The sequence below is a fragment of the Gadus chalcogrammus genome, chromosome 21, assembly GCF_026213295.1.
Source record: "Gadus chalcogrammus isolate NIFS_2021 chromosome 21, NIFS_Gcha_1.0, whole genome shotgun sequence".
NCBI classification, from domain to species: Eukaryota; Metazoa; Chordata; class Actinopteri; order Gadiformes; family Gadidae; genus Gadus; species Gadus chalcogrammus.
The window spans coordinates 12,190,503-12,215,235 of NC_079432.1; the positions used below are offsets into that span (position 1 = coordinate 12,190,503).

At 49.2% G+C, this 24,733-nt stretch overlaps 1 protein-coding gene across 1 annotated transcript in view; it reads left to right on the forward strand.

The window, feature by feature from the left end:
• Positions 1-24,236, forward strand: part of LOC130374048 (nesprin-2) — a 63,942-nt gene extending 39,706 nt beyond the window's left edge. The window contains exons 48-67 of the mRNA XM_056580608.1: positions 1,078-1,197; positions 2,401-2,556; positions 5,874-6,035; positions 7,344-7,510; positions 10,369-10,531; positions 11,094-11,272; positions 11,986-12,136; positions 12,662-12,844; positions 14,393-14,530; positions 14,932-15,123; positions 15,832-16,126; positions 16,481-16,555; positions 17,480-17,607; positions 18,749-18,875; positions 19,214-19,428; positions 19,629-19,823; positions 20,517-20,645; positions 21,162-21,356; positions 23,438-23,571; positions 24,008-24,236. Of these exons, the coding sequence (XP_056436583.1) occupies positions 1,078-1,197; positions 2,401-2,556; positions 5,874-6,035; positions 7,344-7,510; positions 10,369-10,531; positions 11,094-11,272; positions 11,986-12,136; positions 12,662-12,844; positions 14,393-14,530; positions 14,932-15,123; positions 15,832-16,126; positions 16,481-16,555; positions 17,480-17,607; positions 18,749-18,875; positions 19,214-19,428; positions 19,629-19,823; positions 20,517-20,645; positions 21,162-21,356; positions 23,438-23,571; positions 24,008-24,236 (3,333 nt within the window). The remainder of the gene's footprint in view (positions 1-1,077; positions 1,198-2,400; positions 2,557-5,873; positions 6,036-7,343; positions 7,511-10,368; positions 10,532-11,093; positions 11,273-11,985; positions 12,137-12,661; positions 12,845-14,392; positions 14,531-14,931; positions 15,124-15,831; positions 16,127-16,480; positions 16,556-17,479; positions 17,608-18,748; positions 18,876-19,213; positions 19,429-19,628; positions 19,824-20,516; positions 20,646-21,161; positions 21,357-23,437; positions 23,572-24,007) is intronic.
• The last annotated feature ends 497 nt before the right edge of the window (positions 24,237-24,733 follow it).

Consider the following 24,733-nt stretch of genomic DNA (forward strand, 5'->3'; position numbering starts at 1 on the left):
GTCTGTTTATTACCATGGCATGTCGTTCCAGACCTGTGTGTGTGGTGACGGTGGACGTTGTGGTCACATGACGAGGAAGAAATATGAATTTGCCTATCTTACAATACGTCAGGGTTCATGTGTGCATGGTGTGGCCAAAGTGCGCGCGTGTAGGGTATGAATGAACAACAGGCTTAGCACACTCGGTATCTAGAGGCCTTAATATAATGAATTTGAAAAATCGAGGTTGCAGAAATACAAAATTCTCAAAACAAAAAAACACACCCATCCACATGACAACCCATCCAGGGAACTGTTCTCGTATCGTTGTACTCCGGTCCACTTTCCATTACATAATCCCAACCTCACAGGCCCCCCCGCCCACGTGGGTCAGACCTGACTTGTGTTGACCCGTCCATGGGGGCGCTCCTGGAGGCAGGATTTATAGTGGACTCTGTTCAAACAGGATCAGGGGACTGGCCCATCTCTCTGTGCTAACACCCTGCATTACAGTCCTTCATGGGGCCCACATGAAGGAACGCTGGAGCTAGCCAGGGAAGCAAGTGATCTAGTGATGGAATCAAATTAGTTCTATCATTGGTACAATGGGCTTTGAAAAACAACAACTAACTATTTGCATCCCCTCCACCCCCTCCTGTATACATTATTCTACTTCCTCGATTTTATAACAAATATCGATCATGAATTGCAGCATTATTATGGGTTTATAACCTTATTAACTGTAAATGGTTTGAAAACCATTTACTCTATAAATGATCTTACAAAACATCATTGATTTTTCTTGAATTATTTATAAATGATTATAAATAGTGTACTATGAGTATTCATGAATGAACAATACTTCATTAATAAGGAATCTGGCAGCACACTATTTGATAATAATGCGCCGATATCCTTGCTACATGAGGGTGGACTTTGTGCTTTCATAAAAGGCTTTCAGGCTGCGGATTATTGTAGAGGGATTTTATTATGATAAATAATCTGTTGAGGCAAAATATGGTCATGTGTTTACTAAGACACATTGTAATGTCAACAATGTCCCATTATTATCATGACACATTTCCTCCGTCTCTTCAGGAATGGTCGCTGTTTGGGGACAAGTTGGTCGTCTGTGGGCGTCAGCTTGATGACCTGAAGCTGAGCCTGGAGCAGCCAATGGGGAGCGAGGATCCTGAGGTGGTAGAGAGGCTACTCAGGGTGAGTTGTGTGTTTGTGTTTGTGTCTTCCCTGTATGGGAGTGTGTGTCTGCCCGCATGGGAGTGTGTGGATGTTTGTCAGGCCCTACAATAACTTATAAATAATAAATAATAGAATAATAATAAATAATCTTTCAAGACAATCAAGACAATGTTATCATTTGAATATTTGTATCTTTAAATTTTACTATTTAATGGAGACCTGTTGGATGGGGAGGGAGGGTTTGCAAAAGGGTTGTTTGTACTTGTATTTTTGTTTTTCAGTTCTGTCTTGTCAAAGTCCTCCTGTCTTGTTATTTGATGTTTTTTTTGTCTGTTTATAATGGAAAAAAATAAAAAGTAGATCACAAAAAACGAATCTTTCAAGTAGCAAGTGACTCTGTTCCGACACCATTGCCAATAAGCCCCATTGTTCCCATAGATCATAACGGTGTCGCCACGGACACCCAGTTCTTAACATTAGTAATAAAACAAATGCAAGGGTTTTCATCATCAGTGGCCCATAGGCTCCATCATCAGTGTGTTATCTTTCGGAGATCGAGAGTGACTTAACACCTTTTATAAAACCTTTAAAACAAAAATATTTGAGTGCATAATTTAGTGAGAATGGGATTCAGCAGCCAATCAGAACACTGGCCCTTTAGCCTCCACTCTCTCCAACCCCCTACCCCTTCTATAGGCCCCCCAACTTACACAATAGAGTTGCTCTATTATCATGTCAGGACCCCCCTCCCCCCAGGTGCCCCTCACCCCCTGTCTCTTCGCCGCCTCCCCCTTTCACTGCCCACTCCGCTTGGCCCCAGTACCTCCCCTCCCCCCCCCCCCCCCCTCTCTCTCTCTCTCTTTCTCATGCGCTCTCTCTCTCAACCGCCCTTTAATCCAACCCAACCCAACCCAATCCAATAAGAGAGAGAGAGGAAGAGGGAGAGGGAGAGTGAGAGAGAGAGAGAGAGAGAGAGAGAGAGAGAGAGAGAGGGAGGGAGAGAGAGAGGGGGGGGGAGAGAGAGAGAGAGAGAGGAGAGAGAGAGAGAGAGAGAGAGAGAGAGAGAGAGAGAGAGAGAGAGAGAGAGAGAGAGAGAGAGAGAGAGAAAAGTTAGTGAGTGAGAAAGGAACGGGACGGCCCACACACACACGGGGGACTGAGCGGTGTGAACGTGTGTAACGCGTCGTTGTGTGCGTCCGTGTGTGCGTGTGCGCTATGCAGGAGAGCGAGGTGTCTCTGGGGCGCGCGTGCACGGCCCTGACGGAGCTGGACGGAGCCAAGACGGAGCTGTGGCGCTGCGTGGCGGCCGGCGACACGGCGCTGCTGGAGGGACAGCTGCAGCTGCTGCACCTGCAGTGGGAGGAACTCTGCACCAAGGTGAGAGAGAGAGAGAGAGAGAGAGAGGGGGAGAGGGGGAGAGAGAGAGAGGGAGGGAGGGAGGGAGGGAGGGAGGGAGAGATACAGGGAGAGAGCTGTACAACTTTAACATCACCGACTGCCTGAAGTTTGGAATAGCCATGATGGTGATGATGAAGGCAACTAGGTCATGTGTCATGTGCTGATGAGAGTGAAGCATTCTGAAACTGAGAGAGAGAGAGAGAAAGAGTGAGGGAGAGCGAGAAAAAAACCTGCATCACAGATACAAAGGTCATTGGCCCACAAATGCAACCGTTTGTTAAAGAAATATAGTGTTTGTGTTTAACATGGGTTTAAAATGCGTATTTTTACGATTGTAATGTTGCTTTTCTAATTTTTAATCGTTGAGATGGGAGTGAGCAATCCTGACTCAAACTCGAGAGACTGAGACACCAGTGCTCTGAGGAACAGGCACTGCCTTGACCAATGCTTGCAAGTGTACCCTAAACTTTTTTTGTTAGTGAATTTAGAAAAAGCACACGGAGAAAGGCGGGTTGAGTGAAATCTTTTGAATGAATGAGAGTGAGAGAAAGAGGCATTTGTGGGGAGAGAGAGATAAAATATATACAGAGGAAAGAGTACCAAAATGAGTGCGCTGGTGTGCAGGGAAAGGAGTGTGAGAGATAAAGAGAGAGAATGAAGCGGAGGAAAGTTGTTACCAGCGGTGGCTTGGCTATGGCTGGCAGCCCAATAGGCAGCAGCTGCACCGCTGGGGTCAGACCTATTCATTCACACACACACACACACACACACACACACACACACACACACACACACACACACACACACACACACACACACACACGCACACACACAAAACTTCTCTTTGTAAAGAGGTGCAACATGTTTTTTTTGTCAAAGGAAATTGGAGTTATTACGTCTGGATTTCTGTTCCATTTGGGAAATAAACTCAATGCAATTAAACTAAATTGCAAAGAGTTGGCTGTTACGTTTTTTTAAGCATCTGTGTTTTGTTGTCTTCAATTGCTCTACATGGTTAAAGCTACAATTTGGAGAAATCCTGCATGAGTGAGTTCGATTTTGTATGTTTACTACTGAAAACATCCAAACTCTCCAAGCCTTCAGGCCTCCCTCCAAAGACACTCCTCTAAAAGACATGACTAGCTCGTTAGCTTGAGCATTATGTATGCCAGAACTTGTTGAATACTCAGGTCATGAACAATGAGCACACAGGCAGAGTGCACGCAGGTAGACTGTGAGGTAGATGGGCGGGTTGGCCATCCAGCCCTTTCATTCGGCCCAACTGAAATGATTAGACAGGCTTATAACAGGCCTGCGACACCCACAGATAAGATCTTTTGTCAGAGCATTTGATTTATTGTAAGGAGAGATTGTCAACAAGTATAACAAAAGAAAATCTCAACTAAACAGCCAAGCTTTAAGGTTCAATGTTTATTTAAGTCTGTTGGCCTTTGTGTTCGGCTTGTGTTTGTGTTTGCTTGTGTTGATGAGTATCCCTCATCTCAATGATGTTTTGCCTTGTTTCCATGAACAAATTACATTTTCAACTTTTCCTGTCAAGTGCATTCTGCAAAAGAAACCTATTCGACCCTCTCTGAACATACCGGATTTGAACCCATTTTGTAGTCGATAAAAGATCCGTTATTGTCGAGGGTCAATCTCTTCACAGAGGCTCATTCTCCAGCCTGAAATGCCCATTGAGACTGGGGAAGACATTAGCTGGAGTGATCAGTGCGATACAACATTTCTTTGCTTGAAACTCGACTTCAATTGCGTTGGTTTATGTCTGCTTTATGTGAAATACCATTGCCCACTTGTTGATGGGGTGGAACTGATGGGATGCTTCTGCCGTTATGTAAGGCCTCAAATTAATGACAGTCACAGCTTGACTTGTTTGCTTCCGCCCTGCCTCAAGTCTTCAGCAGCAAACCGGCCACAGACTATAACATCGTGCGAAAGACACCTTAATTACTATATGTCCGTTGCCAAGGAAAAGTTTCTTCTTCAGGCAAGCACTGACAAAACTGAGCGAACGGAACCCAAATGAGCTAAGTTCCCGATCTCAATGCAGTAAAATAAGGTAAATAAATGTATGCTTGAAAGACATACACAAATAGATAACGTTAACATCGTTAACATTTGAATATATCAGTAAAAAAAGTTTTTGGGCTACAACCGATTAATTAAATGAATGTCCGGCTACCATTCATTAGCTTTTTGTGGTTTGGGTGAGTGCCTCATTCGAAAATCAAAACCCCCCTGCATCTCTCCGTTTAGCTAACAGGTTGCATATTGCGGGGGGGGGAAGGGGGGGGCAGCCGGCCAGAGGAATGGGCCCGGGGAACAGATGGCTGTGGCTAAAGGTTCACTGAGGACACACTCTATTGTTGTGGAGTACCAGCCCTCGCCGCCACAATGGACCCCCAACACACACATGTTTCCCCCCCACCACTCCCCCTTAAAAAAAAAAGGGTGGCAGCGTTACATTTTAAACCACACACACACACAGCGGGCTTCATGAAACGCAAATAAATGCCACAGAACAGTAAAATACGGCCGCCTCTGACAAAGCCAATGTTGTCCCACTAAACCCTCTGACCCACGGGGTGGTGTATCGGCAGTCATTAAGCTGTCGCTGGGAGAACTGAGCCTGCTCCCCTCGTTGGAATAACACCCCATACGCCAACAGTCGATCTAGTTGATTTTGCAATGGAGATTAAAAGATGGACATGGAGATAATGGATTTATGATGCTCTCTTTATTACCTTTTCCTAAAATACAGGAAAGGCTTGGCATATATCCCTATATATCTATATATCTATAGATATTACATATGTGTAGCAAGGTCCATGCTACGCGCCACCTAGGTGACTTTTACTGGGCTTCTCCAGACTCGCAGGGTGGTGATGTTTGGATCCGATTGGAAGGTTTGCAGACCATGATACATGATGCTGGTGCTCCATGTGGCCATGCAGGGTGAGGGTTAGGGTTAGTGTTTGTGATGGCTGGTTTAACCTGTGTACATTGATCCCTCAATGCACAACAGGCGTGCAGCCACACCCAGCCCCAGAGTCCACTCAGTCTGCCTCGGCCGGGTGGGGCGGCTGAAACCAGCCATCATCCACACCTGCTCCGCAAGAAACGTCTAAATCTGCTTTCGCTACCCCATACCATTTCCACATGTTGCTTTGTTGTTGAAACTCTGAGACAATGAGGAAGAGAAACCCGACCATGAGCCTCCACAGTGCCTCGTTTGGTTCATCAACTTGGCCCCCCTCCCTCTGACCCTCCACCAGGTGTCGTCGCGCAGGCAGGAGATCACGGACCGCCTGGACGCCTGGACCCTCTTCAACGACAAGAACAAGGAGCTGTGTGACTGGCTGACGGGCATGGAGGGCAAGGTGCTCCACCACGACGGGGAGGTGGGCATCCAGGAGATGGTGGAGAAGCTCAAGAAGGTAAGCCGTCTCAATCACTTCCGGCCCACAAAGAGGAGGAAAGCTGATTTCACATGCGCACACTTAAGGGCTTATTATGGTTCCTCGTCGACGCAACGCAAGGGGGTTTACGGAGCCATTTAGTCCTTGAGGACCCTCCTTGCGTCCACCGCAAGGGCTTGTCGTGCGCCTCCCAAAAATTGTGGCCTTGCGTCAGCGCTGTGATTGGTCTGCTCACTAAAACCCGACCCAGAACCAAAAAAGGTTCATGACTGCGTGGAAGCGTCTACTCGGCCCTTGCATTGCGTCGACATGGAACCATAATCAGCCCTTTAAAAACATCGAGAAATATCTGTTTGGATCCAAAGGCGGAAATCTGCCCGTTCGCAAGGTGGGGGTCCTGCTCGGTTTATGGGGCATCTTCTGGATTTAGTAAATTTCTAGCACTAATGTATTGGATTCAACCAGAGCACTTTTGCATCGTGATTATTATCAGCAGGCTTTTCACAAGGCATATACAGTAATATTAATATTCTCGTATTCAGGCAAGCAATTAGGTCAACATTTTCATACTTAATGAGCCTATTCAAGGCCCAATATGTGAGTGGCCTGACGTGCACAGTGTTATCCACGTCATCCATCCTCTTTGTCCATCCTTCTGTTGGTGTCCAAACGGTTTCCTCCTGACGACAGAGAGGCTTTTGTGCGGGACCAGCACATTGTGACCTATGTTCAGCACCACACAGAAGTAGCCAATTATTGGTTTGGGCGCTCATGTTTTTCTGTTTAAGAACGCGCACTGGGAGCAGATGAAGGCCCTCCACAATGGCCTGCATTATTCTGAAAGCTTCCCTCCCTCCCACTGCCTTTTCACACAGCCCCACCGTAAAGTGCTTTGAAGTGCTGTGTTTTGGAAAAGTCCAAAAATACCAACATATACTCATTTGTATTTCAAGGAAAAGAAACAGAAAACACTCCTGCTTTATTCCAAGCTCTGTGGACCCACTTTACGGCGGCAGTAACTCAGGAGGTAGAGCGGGTTGGCTGGTAACCTCAAGGTTGTTGGTTCGATCACCGGCTTCTCCTAGCTGAGTGTCGAGGTGTCCTTGAGCAAGGCACCTAACCCTGACTGTTCCCGACGAGCTGGCTGTCGCCTTGCTTGGTTGACTCCGCCGTCGGTGTGTGAATGTGTGCGTGAATGGTGAATGTGAGGCAATATCGTAAAGCGCTTTGGGTGGCCAATGGTTAGAAAAGCGCTATATAAATGCAGTCCATTTACATTTACATTTACCGGTGCGTCCTTCTGTCCTGTTTCTGTGTTTGGCTCAGGACTGCATGGAGGAGATGAACTTGTTCAGCGAGAACAAGAAGCACCTGCAGCAGCTGGGCGAGACACTGCTGCAGGCCAGCGGGCAGGCCCGGCACGGCACGGTCCACGGCAGTCTGCAGGAGGTCAACCAGCGCTGGCACAAGCTCTTCCACAGCATCCAGACCAGGTGAGCGTCTGGGAGGCCGCCACAGGAAGTAGGAGCTGGTTGAAGCTGTTCTGCGCGTGTGTGCCGTGCTTTGCCTTAACTTATGATCTCGTGCACTTCACCTCTGGTCCTCCAAGAGACACACCTCTCACAGCAGCCAGTTTGTTCCAGAGGGCAACGCGACGCTTTGATAGGCCAGAGTGTTATTGTTGCTGAGGCAATGAGACAATACAAACCCAGCTGTTCAAACTGCGGCCTGGTAAGCACCAGTGTTGCAGCTGTCTTGTCTGACTGCGTGGCGTCTCTGGCCAGAACCAAGGACGATAGGTTAAGCTACTGCGTTCTGCATGCTGTTGCTGCACCCAGCCCCCTCCCCCCTAATATCTCCCCCCTGACAGATGGACGACCCTGTGGAACAGCTGAGGGATTTTGTGTCACTTTAACCCCCCCCACCCCCACCCCTATATTCAGTGTGTCAATCTGACTCAGACGTTGTCTATGAGAGGTGAAACATAGCCAAGGTCATGAAACCGCACTGGACTGTCCTGAGCTGTAGGGGGGGAACCATACTGAACTACACTGAACTGAGGGCCGTGCTGAGCTGTTTAGCATTTAACATTTTCTACTGCACTTCAGATGTGTGTGTCGGTCTATTTCTGTCTGTCTGTCTGGCTGTCTGTCTGGCTGTCTGGCTGTCTGTCTGTCTGTCTGGCTGGTGGGCTGTGTGTGTGTGTGTGTGTGTGTGTGTGTGTGTGTGTGTGTGTGTGTGTGTGTGTGTGTCCGTGTGTGTGTGTCCGTGTGTGTGTGTGTCCGTGTGTGTGTGTGTCCGTGTATGTTATGGAAAGCCCAAAGTCTTCCTATCCATCTAGCTGAATGCTGCTGCCACTGACACCTCATTGAATTCAGACGTCGCCCGCAATGCTCGCTCTCAACAACCGAGACACCCTGACTCCAGCTCAGACGTGCACTCTGTGCCAGCATCACAGTGAGAGGCGTTTCAGTGGTCGCATCGCACTGAGAATCTGTTCACTGTCATACTCCTTAAAGCTCCTTTACATCTCCACGGTCAATAATAGGATCATAGGAGCATTCTTAAATGTTAAATGGTTATTTAACGTTGAGAATGATTAAATTATTGTATTACTCTGTCGATAAATAGTACAGATAAAATATGGTTATATTATATTGTCATGATGCTCAATAATTGGAAGGCAAGAGGCACGGACACCATCCAGTACCGGGAGAACACACCCCCGTCACACTGAGACTCGTAAGGAGCTATCCAAGGTTAGACCTGTTGTTTCCGCTCCCACATCCATGGCAGGGTCCAGAGAGCCCTGCCCCCACCCCCCACCCCCCGCACCCAGCCCCCCACCCCCCGCACCCAGCCCCCCACCCCACAGCCGACACACTCCACCCACACCAGAGCCAAGAGGCTAGGCATAGAAGCGCTGCCATGGAAACGTCTTTCAGCGCTCGTCTTCGGTGTGCGGCGGCGCGGGTCGTTACAGCCGGGCAACTCTGGAGGATCCGCCGGCGCCCCGTGGCTCTGACACTGGGCTCCCCGTGGCTCTGACACTGGGCTCCCCGTGGCTCTGACACTGGGCTCCCCTGGCCTTCCCTGAGCCTCCTCTCTGATCCTCCTCCACCTCTTTGTCGGCTCGCTGCTCTCCTCTTGCCCTCCGACATGCAAGGGGTTGCAGGGAACCTGTGAATGCGAAAAGATCTATTACCACTATGGTTACACATAGGTATATGGTTTGCACATTATTCACATTACTGGCACGAGATAAGACGGTAGTTCCCAAATGTGGGGGACGCAACGGCAAGTACAGGACACTCGTAACAATTAAATAGATGCACACAAAACCTAAACAATATAAATACATAAAATACATCGATGATAACAATATGAGTAGTACTATGTTAATGCAAAAAAAACGAGCCAGTTAAAGTTGACATGATGACAGCATTCACAGGATGTGTCAATCATGTTATAACTAAACATGCTTCATTGTCTTATGACCCGATCGTCCACATGTTGAATTATTCCTGCTGAATCACTCCACATGGGTGACTGGCCCAGCCTTTGTGTCTTTGTGACGGCCCCCTGTGGGTGACTGGCCTTTGTTGGACCTGAGAGAGAGAGAGAGAGAGAGAGAGAGAGAGAGAGAGAGAGAGAGAGAGAGAGAGAGAGAGAGAGAGAGCGCTAGCTAGCTAGCTAGCTAACCCAAAGACAGATCTTTTTTTAATGGTCTCTTTGCAGCCACAAGTATAACATCCCCCCCCCCCCCATCCACCCTCATTAAGATCCGATTCCCTCCCTCCTCCCAGTCCCTTACACACTTCTTTCAGAGACACACTCACACACGTGCGTACATCTTAAAGTAATCCTGCCGTTCAGGAGCGTCAGGAATGAACCAGAAGCCTTTGGCTCCGGCCCCACCTCTTTTGGATTGTACTTCTGCTCTTCATCTCTTCTATGGCGAGGAGCCTCTCTCCTTTCAGCTCTGACCAAGGCACCCTATTGAATGGATAAATGACCTCAAACCCCCAAACAGGGGGGCACGCTTCATTCCCTCTCCAGCAGCATAGAGGGGCCTATAGAGTCTTTGTCATCCTACCCCCCTTCCCGTTTCTAATACTTGTAGGGTCTCTGGTGGGGAGGAGGGAGGGCTGTGGTGTCTGGTTCAGTCGCCATGGCGACTTTTGAAGTTGTGGTGTTGGACACCTGTGCTTGAGGGGGGGTAGGTATAAGCTATAGATGAACAGAGAGGAATACTTTGTTGATTATGAAGTGCTGGAGGAGGTGATTGCGTCATTGTGTGTGTGTGTGTGTGTGTGTGTGTGTGTGTGTGTGTGTGTGTGTGACCCTGCAGGGTGAGGAAGCTGAAGGAGACACTGACGACGGTGCAGCAGCTGGATAAGAACATGAGCAGCCTGCGCTCCTGGCTGTCCCGCGTGGAGGCCCAGCTGTACCGGCCCGTCTCCTACAGCGTCTGCCACCACCAGGAGGTCCAGCACCGGCTCGCCGAGAACCAGGTCCGCCCCTCTCCGGGGGAGGGATGGCCTCCTCTCGCTTTCTCCCTTTCTTTCTTGCTTTCTCTCTTTTCCTCTTACTTTGTTTCTTTCTTGCTCTCCCTTTTTCTTTCTTTCTTTCTTTCTTTCTTTCTTTCTTTCTTTCTTTCTTTCTTTCTTTCTTTCTTTCTTTCTTTCTTTCTTTCTTTCTTTCTTTCTTATTTTTTCCTTTTTTATTTACCTCAGTCTTTCCTTCTTCCTTGCTCTCTCGCTCGTTCCCCCTGTCCTCCCTTCTCTCTCTCTGTCTTCCTCATCTACGTTTTCTCTCTTTCTGTCTGTTATGGATTAATTATTCATAGCCGCCCATTCTTTTGTTTTATTTGGGAAGAGATAGTCGTGTCCTCACGGCTGGCCACCGCGCCACACTGCACACTGCAGGCGTGAGTGTGAGTGTGAGTGTGAGTGTGTGTGTGTGTGTGTGTGTGTGTGTGTGTGTGTGTGTGTGTGTGTGTGTGTGTGTGTATCTCTGACTCTGTGTACGTGAGAGATGTCATGCCCGTCCGCCTGTCCATCCCCCTCCCTGCAGGAGCTCCAGCGGGACATCGAGCAGCACATGGAGGGCGTGGCGTCGGTGCTCAGCCTGTGTGACGTGCTGCAGGGGGACGAGGACGCCGAGGGCGAGGGGGACTCCCTGCTGGAGACCAGCCGCAGCCTGGACCAGCGCTGGAGGGCCATCTGCGCCCTGGCCCTGGACCGCAGGCTCAGGTGAGAGGGGGTCTGGGTCTGGGACTGGGTCAGGGTCAGGGTCTGGGACTGGAACAGGGACTGGGACTGGGACTTGGTCTGGGTCTGGGACTGGAACAGGGTCTGGGACCCGGACTGGGACTGGGTCTGGGACTGGGTCTGGGTCTGGGACTGGGACTGGGTCTGGGACTGGGACTGGGTCTGGGTCTGGGACTGGGTCTGGGTCTGGGACTGGGACTGGGTCTGGGCCTGGGTCTGGGTCTGGGACTGGAACAGGGTCTGGGTCTGGGTCTGGGACTGGTCATAGGTCGTGGTGTGGGTCTTGTTGTGTTTGTGTATCTCTCTGTCATACGTGTCCTCAGAAGCAGAGAGCTGCATGCTTGAGCATTAATGGGTTTACTTCAAAAGCAGACCCTTTTTTTCTGGATGCTTCAGATTTAATTTGCTTACCTAAATGTCTGACCTATTTCTATGCAGGCTGGGTTTGAATTTTTTTCTTGAATCAACATCCTAAAACATCTTATATCTTATCACTCATTTCACTAGCATTCAATATATAATTTTTACCATTGGCCTAAGATTTTAAATACAGGATTAGTTTAAATATTATGTTCATTACACTAGAACTGATTCTGATGTCCGAATAGTTGCACCCAGCGTCCAAACCGATTTAGACCAATGAGCAGCCATGGCTGTGTCTTGCTGACTCTGAGTCATCTTGCGTGTGCGTGTAGGATCGAGGAGACATGGAGGCTGTGGGGTAAATTCCTTGATGACTACGCGCGCTTTGAAGATTGGCTCAAGATGGCGGAGCGCACGGCCGCCAAGCCCAACTCCACCGACGTCCTGTACACGGTCGCCAAGCAGGAGCTCAAGAAGTTTGAGGTCAGTGGAGGGGACGCTAACAGGGAACCGGTCTTGTCAGTGCGGACATAGACGCAACAACACCGTACATCTGTTCATCAAACACGGTATTGAATTACTAACAGAAAGCCCTTTGAAAAGAGAAGCATTTCCTTTTACTAACAGTGAACTGGCAGAAGCAAAATGAAGAACATGAAATGAAATGAAATGAAATGAAATGACGCAACACATACAACTTTTATGTTTCTATTAGAATCAATGAGACTCAATTACGAAAAGAATGAACTATATTTGTGTGTTACTTTGCTTGGCTTACGGCCCTACTCTTGGGCTGTCGTCGGCGGCTTGAACTCTCTTGAACTCGTGGCACACTCATCCAGTCACACGTCATAACACGCTTCTCTGTTTCCACACGTGGGCGGTCAGTCATTTGGAACGTTAAAGCACACCGTCTCACTCATCTGCTTCGGTTTGGTGGAAAGCATCCTCAGCCAAATGTCTGTTGACTCCCCCCCCCCCCCCCCCCCCCCCCGCGCTCCTCTCCAGAGCTTCCAGAGGCAGGTGAACGAGCGGCTGACCCAGCTGGAGCTGGTCAACAGCCAGTACCGCCGGCTGGCCAGGGAGAACCGCACCGACCGGGCCAGCCAGCTCAGGGCCATGGTGCACCAGGGCAACCAGCGCTGGGACAGCCTGCACCGCAGAGTGGCCGCCATCCTGCGCCGGCTCAAGGTACGCACGCACGCACGCACGCACGCACGCACGCACGCACGCACGCACGCACGCACGCACGCACGCACGCACGCACGCACGCACGCACGCACGCACGCACGCACGCACGCACGCACGCACGCACGCACGCACGCACGCACGCACGCACGCACGCACGCACGCACGCACACAGGCGCACAGATACAGACAGAAACACCGACGCACACACACACACACGGATACAGACACAGACACAGATGCACAGATACACACACACACGCAGACACAGACGCACGCACACACACTCACACACAGATACAGATACAGATACAGACACCGATACACATGCAGACACAGACCCAGACACACACACACACACACACAAAGATACACACACAGACACGCACGCACAAGCACACAGACGCACATGCACATGCACACACACACACAAACACACACAGACACACACACAAACACACGCACTTTCGTTGGAAAACCTAAAGAGTGCAGATTTCGGTAGTTGTAGCGCCACCCAAAAAAACCAAGTTGAATCATGTTGTTTTGGATGTGAGGAAACACACAGAGGGTGTGTGTACCGGGGCTGCTGCAGAGGACTTCTGTCCCCGCGGGGGCATCTGATTTAGACTTCAGGGGAATTCACCCTACTACGCTTCCACATGGAAACTAATAAACCACAAAATGAGAAGGCTCTGCTATTGATATTAGGGCCACGACAGCACAACAACACATTCTGTGTTTCCAAGTAGGTTCACTCAATGTGATAGAGCGGTGTTATGACACCCAGATGTTGCATGGTGAACAGCTGCCCGGCTAAAGGGAGGAGCTGCCACCGGATGACTGCGGTGGACCGGTCAGGCTGAATGGGGTTGTTGTGGTTGCAGTGTTCTGAAAAGGAGAGCGGTATAGCCAGGGGATAATGTGTGCTCTGTGGGCTGTCTCTGTGATGTGATAGAGTGTTTGGCTCATCTTTAAGTTGGCGTGCAGGAAATGTACTTTTTTTACTGTTGGAAGATTCCTTACCCACCTTTTCCACTCTTACTCCCCTCTGCTCCTCCTTACTCCTCTTTACTCCTCTGCTACTCCTTACTCCCCTCTGCTCCTCCTTACTCCTCCTTGCTCCTCTGCTACTCCTTACTCCCCTCTGCTCCACCTTACTCCTCCTTGCTCCTCTGCTACTCCTTACTCCCCTCTGCTCCTCCTTACTCCTCCTTGCTCCTCTGCTACTCCTTACTCCCCTCTGCTCCTCCTTACTCCTCTTTACTCCTCTGCTACTCCTTACTCCCCTCTGCTCCTCCTTACTCCTCCTTGCTCCTCTGCTACTCCTTACTCCCCTCTGCTCCTCCTTACTCCTCCTTGCTCCTCTGCTACTCCTTACTCCCCTCTGCTCCACCTTACTCCTCCTTGCTCCTCTGCTACTCCTTACTCCCCTCTGCTCCACCTTACTCCTCCTTGCTCCTCTGCTACTCCTTACTCCTCTCTGCCCCTCCTTCCTCCTCTCTGCTCCTCCCAACCCCCTCCCTCTCTTCTGGGCCCCTGCTGTTCCGACAGCACTTCACGGGCCAGCGGGAGGACTTTGAGAGCACCAGGGAGAGCATGCTGGTGTGGCTGACGGAGCTGGACCTGCAGCTCACCAACGTGGAGCACTTCTCCCAGAGCGACGTCCGCCACAAGATAGAGCAGCTCAACGTGAGGAGACCCGCACACACACACCTGACACTGGGCCATGGCACGCGGCAACACGTGAACCAGTGGAACACGGTTGATTTGCTTTTATAGGAATTTGAAAATCATGTACTTTATCAAAGAATGAGCTTTTGTTTGCTTATAAATCAATTTGACTGAATTCCAATTTCCTACATATCCGTCTTTTGAGTATTATTATTATATCATGTTATTATTTTTTTATTTTAATAATTCTGTTAACGATGGATCAGTTTCACTTTGTAAATGTATGTTTTTTAAAGTAAGCGTTATTGTCGGCGTTCTCAGGAGTCCTTTTGTACAGTATAGTCAGTGTCAGCAGCGACCTGAACACACTTTATTCCCCTCCCTCCATCCCTCGGCCCTGCGCCCACCTAAACACCCAGGGCTTCCAGAAGGAGATCACCCTGAACACGGAGCGCATCGACGGCCTCATCGTGTTCGGCGAGGGCCTGATCCAGAAGAGCTCCCCCATGGACGCGGCCGTCATCGAGGAGGAGCTGGAGGAGCTGCACGCGTACTGCCAGGAGGTGTTCAGCAGGCTGGTCCGCTTCCACCAGCGCCTCAGCACCACCCCGGTCAGCTCGCACGCACACACACGCACGCACACACACGCACCACGCACGCACTTAACAAGCCATTACAGGGAAAGGGAGGGGGTATTCATTTTAATCTGCAACCGCACTGCTAGACGCCACTACCTCCTACGCACTAAGAATAACATAACACCCAACAAAAAGCTGGCTGTAGAGAAGGGGACGCTTTCACACAATCAAATATAAAAGCTAAATAACAATAAAAGGACTTACACATTCTTACACACACACACACACACACACACACACACACACACACACACACACACACACACACCGAAAACACACACACACACACACACACACACACACACACACACACACACACACACACACACACACACACACACACACACACACACACACCGAAAACACACACACAGACACACACACACACACACACACACACACACACACACATACAGACACACACACACAGACACACACAGACACATTTCACGCTTTCACACAATCAAATATAAAAGCTAAATAACAATAAAAGGACTTACACATTCTTACACACACACACACACACACACACACACACACACACACACACACACACACACCGAAAACACACACACACACACACACACACACACACACACACACACACACACACACACACACACACACACACACACACACACACCTCCTACCTCCTAACTGGGTTTGTGTCCACGGCCCCAGGCGGAGGAGCCGGAGCCCTTCTACAACAGCGTGACGCTGGAGGAGAGCCTGGAGCTGATAGGCCGGCCGTGGCTGGGGCGAGGCAGCCTGCCGGCCACGCCCACTCACCTGCTGAGCTCGCCGATGGAGCGCTCGGGCTGCGGCACCCCGGTCAGCGTGGACTCCCTGCCGCTGGAGTGGGACCACACGGGGGACGTCGGGGGGTCCTCCACTCAGGAGGAGGACGAGGAGGAGGAAGAGCTGGAGGAGGGGGACGACGAGGACGAGGAGGGGATGTACTTCAGCGTGCTTTCAGGTAGCTCCGGTGAAATGAAACCGTTTCTTTGTGTGTGTGTGTGTGTGTGTGTGTGTGTGTGTGTGTGTGTGTGTGTGTGTGTGTGTGTGTGTGTGTGTGTGTGTGTGTGTGTGTGTGTGTGTCATCATGGTCACGCCCTTAAACATGTTTTCCCTTGAGCATTCACCCACTAAATCATTGGCCTATGGGCCCACCTGGGACAAGGAAGGACGCTCTGCCGGTGCAAACTCAGAGTCATGTTTCCGGGGAAGGAATTCTTCAGTATTTAAGTAACATATATATACCTTAAACCGAGAGGCATCTGGACTCGATACAAACACAAAACAGCAGAACTAACCTCCGTTCTCCTGCCAGACTTGGAGAGGAGTGAAAGCGAGGAGGAGTATGTGGACGTGGCCGGAGAATGGCCCCTAGAAGGCCCCCTATCGGGTAGGGCCCCATGGCTTCCCCTCCTGCATGGCTAGCCCGCAGGGGTGAAAGCTCACTGCGCTTTTGCCCTCTCCTCCAGCTCACAAGTGTGAAAATAATGCTGTATTTGGTCCTTGTGTCGGATAATTATGCCCACTTTGTTAGAAAAATAATATCATAGCAACAAAGTGGCCTCTCTATGCCACACGGTGGGGAATGCTTGACTTTGGTCATATCTCGCCTCACCTCAATATCCCTTCTCCCCAGCTTTTTATTCCTCCCCTCTTCTCTCCCCCTCGTTCACTTTTATTCCTTTTCCCTCAAATTTTGTCTCTTCTGTTCCTTCCCTTTCATCTTCTGCATCGAAAATCTGTCTCTGTATCAGAGAGAGAGAGAGAGAGAGAGAGAGAGAGAGAGAGAGAGAGAGAGAGAGAGAGAGAGAGAGAGAGAGAGAGAGAGAGAGAGAGAGAGAGAGAGAGAGAGAAGCTGGTTAATGGAACAAGTCTCCTTACCCTGCTGGCTACGACGGTAATTGTACGGTAATTGTCACCTATCGGGGGAGCAATTACCGCACACTCACATGGCCGAGCCGGCGCCTAATTACTTGCACTCACATCGCAGTGCGGTGGTGAGGCCGCAGCGTTCTTGAGGAGACACAAATCGCACTAAAATGGCGAGGGATTGGAAAGACTTGGTCTGAATCGGTCTGAATCCATGCCCGCCGACGCGATTCAAACCACCGCCGTCTTTCCAAGACGAGGAACGCTAGAATCATTTATGTTTTCCTGAGAAGATATTTGTCAGGCGTGCGATGGATAGTTTGCTCTGTGGTGTGTTGTTCGCCGTTTGTTGTACTTCACCTGAAGTGTTTGAAAGCCGTATCGGCAACTTGTTGTCTGGGTGATGGTTGGATTCTGAGCAGCACGTCTGTTGTGTCGGCCCCAGCTCCCAACAGGTCCATGCGGGTGGAGGCCCAGTCTCCACGCTGGCAGACCGCCGACGACGTGGACACCTTGGACACCTCTGAGCGGCCACCAGCGCTGCTCACCAGCACGCCGCAGAAACACAGCTATGTGAGTCTGGGGCTACAGTATGCTACACAATGCAATACCCAAGAGCATCAAGTTGGGAGTCAACCGTAACCTGATTCAAAAGTAGTATTTTGGGAGCTGCAATTCACTGTTAGAAAGCTAGACATTTGAACACGAGTTCCGAGCCCTCACCAGTTACTTCACGTCCTCCTCTTCTTTTCATCTCACAATGTTTTTGAATAAATGTCATTGGCACGGCTTATAGTAGATCATAGGCGTTCAATCTCATGGCACGTGGGCAGACCAAGTGGATGTGTATAATCGCACTTGCTAAACAGCATTCATTATGTTGAATTGAGTGGTTGCATTTGCAAACAGGTGTGCATGATCTGGTCATAAAGCTGGGGTGAGCAATTTGGAGAATTGATTTGATTTTTGAATTATCCAACCCGAAACATCCCAGCCCTCTCTCCAGGATCCCTCCCAGGCAGTTCCCCCAGAACACATCACAAGCTTACTAGCTCTATCAAATCATGAACAGGGACTGCGTCGCCCATAGACACCTGAGCATTTTTTATTGCTGACTGGATGTTAATAGAATTTCCCAAATATGACAAAAACTAATTCTAAAATAAATGACCTACCTAAGCTTTAAAGGTCTAATATGTCATTTCTGCCACCAGGGGTCTCTCAATCAAAAATGGGAAGTTTAATGTTGTTATGAAGAAGCGTGGGATCGTCTGAGTTGTTGTCTTCGCCACTAGCCTGACAACGCCAGACAAATTAGCAAATGAACGGAAAATCAACTTCAATTCCAAGGGGAGGCAACCAAAATATCTCTGGATGCATTTGGACAGACAACCAATCGCAGAAACCAAATGCATCAGGGGCTGACTTGATGAGATGACTTGTCACTAGAGAGCCCAGTTGTTAGCCGTGGTCAATCACACAAACAATATATTTATGAGCTTGTTAAACGTTGTTATAGTGTTACAGATGTTATGTTGTGTTAGAAATGTTTGATATGCCGCCAAATTAAGACAGTCCTTTTTGACATGCCTGTTTGTGTGTGTGTGTGTGTGTGTGTGTGTGTGTGTGTGTGTGTGTGTGTGTGTGTGTGTGTGTGTGTGTGTGTGTGTGTGTGTGTGTGTGTGTGTGTGTGTGTGTGTGTGTGTGTGTGCAGCTGCGGCTGCTGTCAGAGTGCAGTGGGAGTTCTGAGGACATTAAGAGGGTCTCTCTGGTCCGGGATGGCGAGGAGCAGCTGGAGACCCCGCCGCAAGCAGGGCTTACCTCCACAGACACACAGCCAGGTAACTGCACACTTCAGCCGGGTAGTGGATTAGCGCAAGAGAGGGTCTTCCTGGGGTTAAGAGGGGGAGTACCGTACTGGAGCTGCTGTCACAGCCTGACATAGCCATTACAATTATTGTCATTTTGTAATGTGGTCCAATATATAAATCAATTCAAAGTCATCTCAAGCAATTCAAGAATTTCAATTAATCCTGGTATTGTTGTGTATGTGTGTGCGTCTGCGTGCCTTTCTCTTTGTGTGTGTGTGTGTTTGTGTGTGTCTTTTTTTGTGTGTGTTTGTCTTTCTGTGTGTGTGTGTGTGTGTGTGTGTGTGTGTGTGTGTGTCTCACACACCCAGTGGGGATGGAGTCCTGGGTGGACGTGCCCGCGGTTCAGTCCAGGATCCACCCGCCGCGGCCGGCTCCACAGGAACCCAGGACCCACATGACCTCTGACCTGGTGGAGGAGGTGACCTCCTGGCTGGCACTGGTGGGGCCGGAGCTGGAGCTGATCCAGCGCCGCGACCCCGCCACCAGCATCCCGGACCTGGAGGCGCGGGTCAAACGCCTCAAGGTAACCATAGGCTGGCAAGTTACCATGGCAACCCCCCTCATCAGCAGCAGCCGTGCCGTCTCGGGATGCTGCACTCTGCTCAATGCTTCTCCCACCTGTTAAGTGTTGCTGCGGGCTGCAGTTTCCATCTTGAGCAGAGCAACCGATGATAAAAGCGATTCAATGAGGTGAATCCTAATGTTGCTGCTCTCTGTGTGTAGGAGATGCAGCGCGAGTTTGCTGGCTACCAGTCCGTGGTTGGTGATGCCGGAGGGCTGCTGCGGGCTGGAGCTGCTCTGGATGGGGGGGAGACGGAGGGGAGCCCACTGGGGGAGCTGAACCGGGGCTGGGGCCAGGCGTGCACTGGCCTCCAGGACTGGGAGCACAGTCTCAGGACCAATCTCCTGCACTGTCAGGTGAGAGCTGTTGTTAATGGCCCTCCGAGTGGAAACGATTGCTCATACTTATTCTGTCACAGTCCCTCAGGTTATGGATTTAACCATTTATTGCATTGAATGGTAATGCACTTTGCTTCTGCGGAATGGTTCCACTCTTTTAGTGTGCTCCCTGCTGTAGGATTTAAAGCATGACATACAGAGGTCATACAGCCATACCAACAGCATAGCACCATTGGACTGAATATCGTTTTTTGTGCGTTTGGTTGGATCGTGTTAGCTGACTGAGAGGATGACTAGAGGGACAGCACCATAACTAGCTATACTATAGCTATTGTAATGGCAAAAGCTTGCATCTTAATTCGTTATTTATTTGAGACTGGGTTATGATTTAAGTGATTGTTGTATATATATTTAAACATAACAAATCTCGCACTGCAGTGTGATAATTCTTTTTCTAAAATAAAATTTCAATGACAGCTGAAATTCAGAAGAACTGATCTTATATTTTTTTCTGTTGTATCTCTTTAATATCACTGTATACATTTTGTTTAATGCTTTTTTATGTTATGACATTTTTATGTTTATGTTTGCTTTTAAATGTTTTGAGTGTTTATGTTGGTGTCTGTTTCTTTAAGTTAAATCAAAAGTCTTTCCCGCAATGACAACTTGTTCCTAATACTTTGGAGACGGTAACCTTTGACCCCTCAACAGGAGTTCAACGGAGCCCTCCACTCCTTGCTGCTGTGGTTGGCCCAGGCAGAGAGCAAATGCCACGCTGTGGACATCAGCCAATCACACGCCCCGCTCCGCAGCCTTCGGCAGCATCGCTGCACGCTCAGCGTAAGCCAATGGTAGCCCTGATGTGAGGCTGTCTTATTATCTAAGCCCGACGCTCATCAAAACAACACACCTGAAGGATGTCACTTAATAATCTCTTAGAGAATCACAGAGGTCACAGCTATCTCTGGTGCAATGTATTCACACTGCATCGTCCTTGTTAAATAAACCTTTCAATACATAGCAGTAAGAACTCTTAAAGGTTAATAGTTTCAGTACATGAGAAAAAGAAGGCAGATGTATGACAAAACCACAGGTGTGACAATTACTTTCCTAAGGTGAGCTCACCTTCCACCAATTTCAATAAATACAAAAAAAAGACTTCCTTTAATGTGGGTTTGGGTTGCGATAGTCTTGTGTAATGTCCCCACTCATTACCAAACTCCATCATCTGAAGTGTGAACACCATGCTCGCAGTGGGACATATCTGCTTTCATCAAGGCGCCCCCCAGCAGCAGCAGCAGCAGCAGCGGGGGGGGTCTCCATCCACCCACCCACGGCCGTGTGTCTCCTCCCCAGGGCCTCCAGGCTGATCTGAGGAGCCGGCAGTCGGAGCAGCGCTCCCTGCAGGTGCTGTGGTCTCAGCTGCAGCCTCGTCACGGCCCCACCGCCGAGGGAACGGAGGCCCAGGAGAAGCTGCACGTCACGGCCAGCAAGCTCCGGTCGCTCCTGAGGCACGTGGAGTGCGACCTGAGCCGCCTGGACCAGCGTATGGTGAGGGCTTCTGGTCACATGCAAGCTCCCTTTTAAAGAGCCCTGCGCTTTGCTGCAGATGCTTTTGTGACGTATGTTTTACCTTTTAAGACAGTGAAGCCCATTGTATTTGTATAGCCCCTAATCACAGTTACAGTCTCAAAGTGCTATTGATCCCCCCCATAGGCCACTAAAAAGCAACAAAAAGCTCCCTTGATTATCTAGCAGGCTTGCAGACTTGGGGATGGTTCGGAGGGGAATGGGTTCCACATTGGGTGCATTAATGGACATAGTTAATGGAAGCATAACAAGCTAAATTAGATGTTGGAAATTAGTAGTGTCCATGGTGGTGTAGAGGTACTTGCCGCCAGTGTTGGGGTAGTTACTCAAAAAAAGTAATTAGTTGCATATTACTAGTTACTTCTGTAAATTGTAATGAGAATACTTTACTAGTTACTGCATTTGAAAAGTAACTTCACTGCCTATTAATTTACTTTCCCGTTTCTTTCTTAATTTACTGTAGATACATGGACAAACATCATAGCCCTATCATCACTTAGTGTTTATTGTATGAATCTATACAAAATAGCATATAAAACCACATGAAAGAACAATATCTTTGTCTGCACAAAGAAATGCCTCACTGTAAAATCCACAAACAAGATAAAGTAGGCTATGGTGAGAACAATCAGTAGCATTTGGGAAACATGAGAACAAAAATTAAGTGGCCAATGAAAAATATAAAAAGGTCCCTTTATCCCATGCAATTAAAACAGAAATGCACTAAAGCGGCAATGACACATGCTGTTACTTTATGTGGTCCAAAGGCTGAATGAACCTGATCTATTTCGCAAGCTATGACATCGTAAGTGTATCTTCCTCTCACCCTCTCACAGACAAGAGCAGCCTTCTCAAGTTTTAAAGTATTGCTGTCTATCCAGTCATCGTCATTCCTAAGTAACTTTTGTTGTTGGCAGACCAAATGTCCGCGGTGGTGGACACATGATCCAGGGAGGACTCGAAAATAATTTTGAACTTCGATTCCATGTCGGTATAACACTTGTTCAAGTAATGGGAAAATGTTTTCCTGTCGGATGTTGGCTTGCGAGTGGCGGGTAGTTTATCTAGTATTTTTCTAAATCTGGGCGATTCAATAGTCGACAAGGGAACCATGTCTTCTACAATGAACCCTGCAACCAGCCGGTCTTTCTGTGTCAACTGCTTCTGCGCTCCAACACTTGAACACTCCTTCGCACAAGCAGCTACGTCACTCAAATCAATCGCTATTGCAACGTGCCGAGGCAAGCAGGTGCTGCAGACACACGGGCAGCACGCATGCACGCACCACAACAGATCAGAACTTTACACGCAGGCAAACACGGCTTGGTTAATGCAGGAAAGCGTTTTATTATTGTCTAGTAAAGTAGTGTAGTTACCGATATTTTAAATGTAATGCGTTACTTTACTTCGTTACCCAAAAAAGTAATTGTATTACTTTGTAATGCGTTACCCCCAACACTGCTGGCCGTTGAGTAAACTGATGGCTGTCAAGCGGGCGGGTGTCCAGTCATGATCACAGCAACTCACTGAGACAGCAGGCCCCCAAACCTCCTTACTCCTCCCTGCTCCTCCTTACTCCTCACTGCTCCTCCTTACTCCGCCCTGCTCCTCCTTACTCCTCACTGCTCCTCCTTACTCCTCCCTGCTCCTCTCTACTCCTCCTTACTCCTCCCTGCTCCTCCTTACTCCTCACTGCTCCTCCTTACTTCTCCCTGCTCCTCCTTACTCCTCCCTGCTCCTCCTTACTCCTCCCTGCTCCTCTCTACTCCTCCCTGCTCCTCCTTACTCCTCCCTGCTCCTCCTTACTCCTCCCTGCTCCTCTCTACTCCTCCTTACTCCTCCCTGCTCCTCTCTACTCCTCTCTGCTCCTCCTTAGTCCTCTCTGCTTCTCCTCACTCCTCCCAACTCCTCCCTGCTCCTCCTCACTCCTCCCAACTCCTCTGCTCCTCCTTACTCCTCTGTTTACTTGTTGACATGTAGGTAGGTTGATGATGACGATAGTGATGGCGAAGTTGAAGTTGCTGATGAGTTGTTTCTCACAGGACTGTGAGTCTGCGTTGTCCTCTTCAGCTGAAGGAGGAGGAGGAGGAGGAGGAGGAGGAGGAGGAAGGGGCCAGATTGCATTTGTTGCTTCTCCACAGGAGCGGGAACACTCAAGGAAGCACTCCTCTAAAAGGTAGGATTTTAATAGAACCCCTGGTAAGCAGGGGATGGAATGAAATGGCATTCTACCCAGAGGTACAATTATTATTATTATGACTGGCTAAGAGGCAGTGATGGAGCAAAAACACGGCAGGAAAACGCATCAGCACAGCTTTAGTGACTGCACTGTTGAGTTTAGTCTTGCATATATGAGAAAGAATTATATTATTTCACGACATATGGAGATGAGTCACCCGAACTAGATGGGATATCGCAAATGTGTGCTATTGTACTTCACCCCAATCCCTCATTATGTATCGTTTAAGTATAATCCATGATGTGTGTCATCAAATGATAGTATAGTATTAGTGTGATTGTATTGCAATCCAAAAAGAAAGGATAGAAAAAAACTGTAAAAATATCTATTTTAAAATGTTTCGCTCTCTCTCTTTGTGGCGGGTGCGTCCCAGGCAGAGGACGGGCGGAGCCCCCCCTTCCCCACCTCCTCCCCGTCGCTCCTTCCTCTGCCGGGTGCTGCGCGTGGCCCTCCCCCTGCACCTCCTCCTCCTCTTGCTGCTGCTGGGGCTGTGCTGCCTGCTGCCCCGGCCTGCCAGCGACCCCGGCTGCTCCCTCACCAACAGCCTCGCCCGCTCCTTCTACCCCATGCTGCGCTACACCAACGGACCCCCGCCCACATGATGACCCCCCCCCCCCCTCCCCCCCATGGAAACATGAGATCTATAAAGACATGGACATTTGGTGGACGTTTTTCTTCACCGATTTTCCTCTTTGGGGAACCATGAGTTTAGATCGGAGGACGAGCCGGGATGGGTTAGGGTCCTGCAGTGAGATCCTGACCCCTGACGCCCTTTGACACTATTACCGTTTGAGATGGTAGTAGTGGCCACACACACACACACACACACACACACACACACACACACACACACACACACACACACACACACAGACACACACACACACACACACACACACACACCACAATGCAAAGGCACTTGCAGGAACACTCAGTCCCAAATGCAGGAGTCTCCGCTGTATGTATTCTGCTAGAATCCCACTTTCTCAATGTTCAGGACTTACTTCCGAGGAAGAGCGTTCGGATCGTCAAGAACAAAGAGAGGTCATTTTCAAGGATTTTCATAGTTTGTTTCTACTATGTCTCACTTTAAGAATGT